The sequence below is a fragment of the Solanum dulcamara genome, chromosome 4 (genome assembly GCF_947179165.1).
Source record: "Solanum dulcamara chromosome 4, daSolDulc1.2, whole genome shotgun sequence".
Taxonomy (NCBI): Eukaryota; Viridiplantae; Streptophyta; class Magnoliopsida; order Solanales; family Solanaceae; genus Solanum; species Solanum dulcamara.
Genome location: NC_077240.1, coordinates 8,878,277 through 8,880,063, shown reverse-complemented (window position 1 = coordinate 8,880,063; position 1,787 = coordinate 8,878,277). Strand labels below are relative to the sequence as shown.

The following is a 1,787-nucleotide window of genomic DNA, read 5'->3' as shown; positions in this document are numbered from 1 at the left end:
TAGTCCACAAGTTAATTGGGTTCATCAATCGTTGGACAAGTTGAGTGCATAATCTTAATTAGTCTAATTTTAACCCCACTGAGAAATTCATCCTGCTAATGGAATATTCGTTTTTTTCCTTAGTGACAAATAGCTCAGAATAAGTTTCTAAACGACATTAATTTGACCATCTCACTTGCACTACTTAAATAAGAGGAATGTATTGGAAAGGGACTAATGATATTTTGTAAAGAGAGGATTGAAATGTCATAATATAATACTGTTCGATTAACAAAGTATTTTTGTCTGCGGCTTATCGATCGGTTAATATTTTTTTCTAATTACAACATATGATTGTAATATTATCTTTTTATAATTTTTTAAGGACATTTAAGAAAATTGTGGGCTCGAAATTAAATTATATTTTATGTAAATAATTTATTATGTACTCATCTTACTTTCTGTTTATTGCATGTTCATGTTTGAACAAGAATTTGTGCCTAATAATTTTATAAAAGTGTATTCTGTATTTAAACCTGACGGAGAATTCGAATCACTGGGCAATTAACTCGTGATGTTATATAAGTACTTTTGTACAACAAGTGCGAATAAATTACAACTGTCAAAATTGACACACTTTTATTTATTTATTTTGCTAAATACAATCTAGAAAAAAGAAGGAATTTACTCACCATAAATAAAAACCATGTAATAAGAAAAGTCTTGAGAAGAATTCATTTATATCCATCGTGGCAGATTGAGAAAATAACAAAAATAATAACGACATAAGTAAAAAACAAGCAGAAAATAAATCTAAGGATAGAAATTATTAGGCCACACATTAGTATTTTGATGATCATTAAAATTGGGCAAAATCATCTCATCTGCATGTCCATAACCAATATGCTGATCACTTGTGTTGCTATTCATCCAATCACTAAACCACTCTGTTTGTGTCCTCTGCATCCCATCCAATCCCAATTCCACAACAGCAGGCTTTTGCGGAGCAACGGCCTGCGATGCTGCAGCAACAGAAGAAGAAGAAGAAGTCGAAGCCCCCTTTTTAACTGCCTCAATCCTCTTATAAACCTCCTTCAAGTTCTGATCAATAACCCATCCAAGATCATTCAAATCTCCCAAATTCAAATTCTGTAGCCCTTTTCCAGTCAAGCCCTGATACATAATTTCAGTCATTTCCTTCTCTCTGTTCTCCTTGCTCTGTTTCTTCAGTTGTTCGCTCGCTTTAGCAATCCTCTGCCTTATGAAACTCTCTTGATTCACCATCTTCTTGCTCTGTTCCATCTCAGGCATCCTTTTGAACTCAGCGAGCACGCGTTGAGCTCCAATGGTGTTTGGCCACACTTCTGGTGAGGTGTCATAAGGGCTATATATAATAGCACAAGCATCAATCCCACAAAGGGTGCTCAATTCACTCACCTTCTTCATCAGACCCTTCTTCCTTTTCTTGAATGTTGCTTTTCTTGCCGAGTCATTAGTGATGAACGCTAATTTCACTTTCTTTCTTGTCATTGTTTTTTTTTGGCTTTGTTGGATGCAACAAATATGCAAACAAGGTGGAAAAATATGGTAGATGTAGAGTTCTGTCTTCTTGTTGCTTGGAATGGCCATGTTATATACAAATATGAAGATGTTCACTAATTAATATGGAAGATTTTTGCATTTATTTGCATATCTGGAAGATGAATTGATTATCCAACATATTTGGAAAGAATTTAGTGCCCTAATATTTTCTATATTGATACATTTAATTACCAATACAATTTTTGTTGTTCCTCGTGAACAAGGAC

The 1,787-nt window shown here is 33.9% G+C and overlaps 1 protein-coding gene across 1 annotated transcript; it reads right to left on the bottom strand.

Moving 5' to 3' along the window:
- Window positions 1–685: 685 nt before the first annotated feature.
- On the bottom strand, window positions 686–1,787 carry LOC129884626 (agamous-like MADS-box protein AGL80). The gene has a single exon (XM_055958908.1). It carries the CDS (start codon window positions 1,606–1,608, stop codon window positions 793–795), a length of 816 nt encoding a protein of 271 aa, XP_055814883.1. The 5' UTR covers window positions 1,609–1,787; the 3' UTR covers window positions 686–792.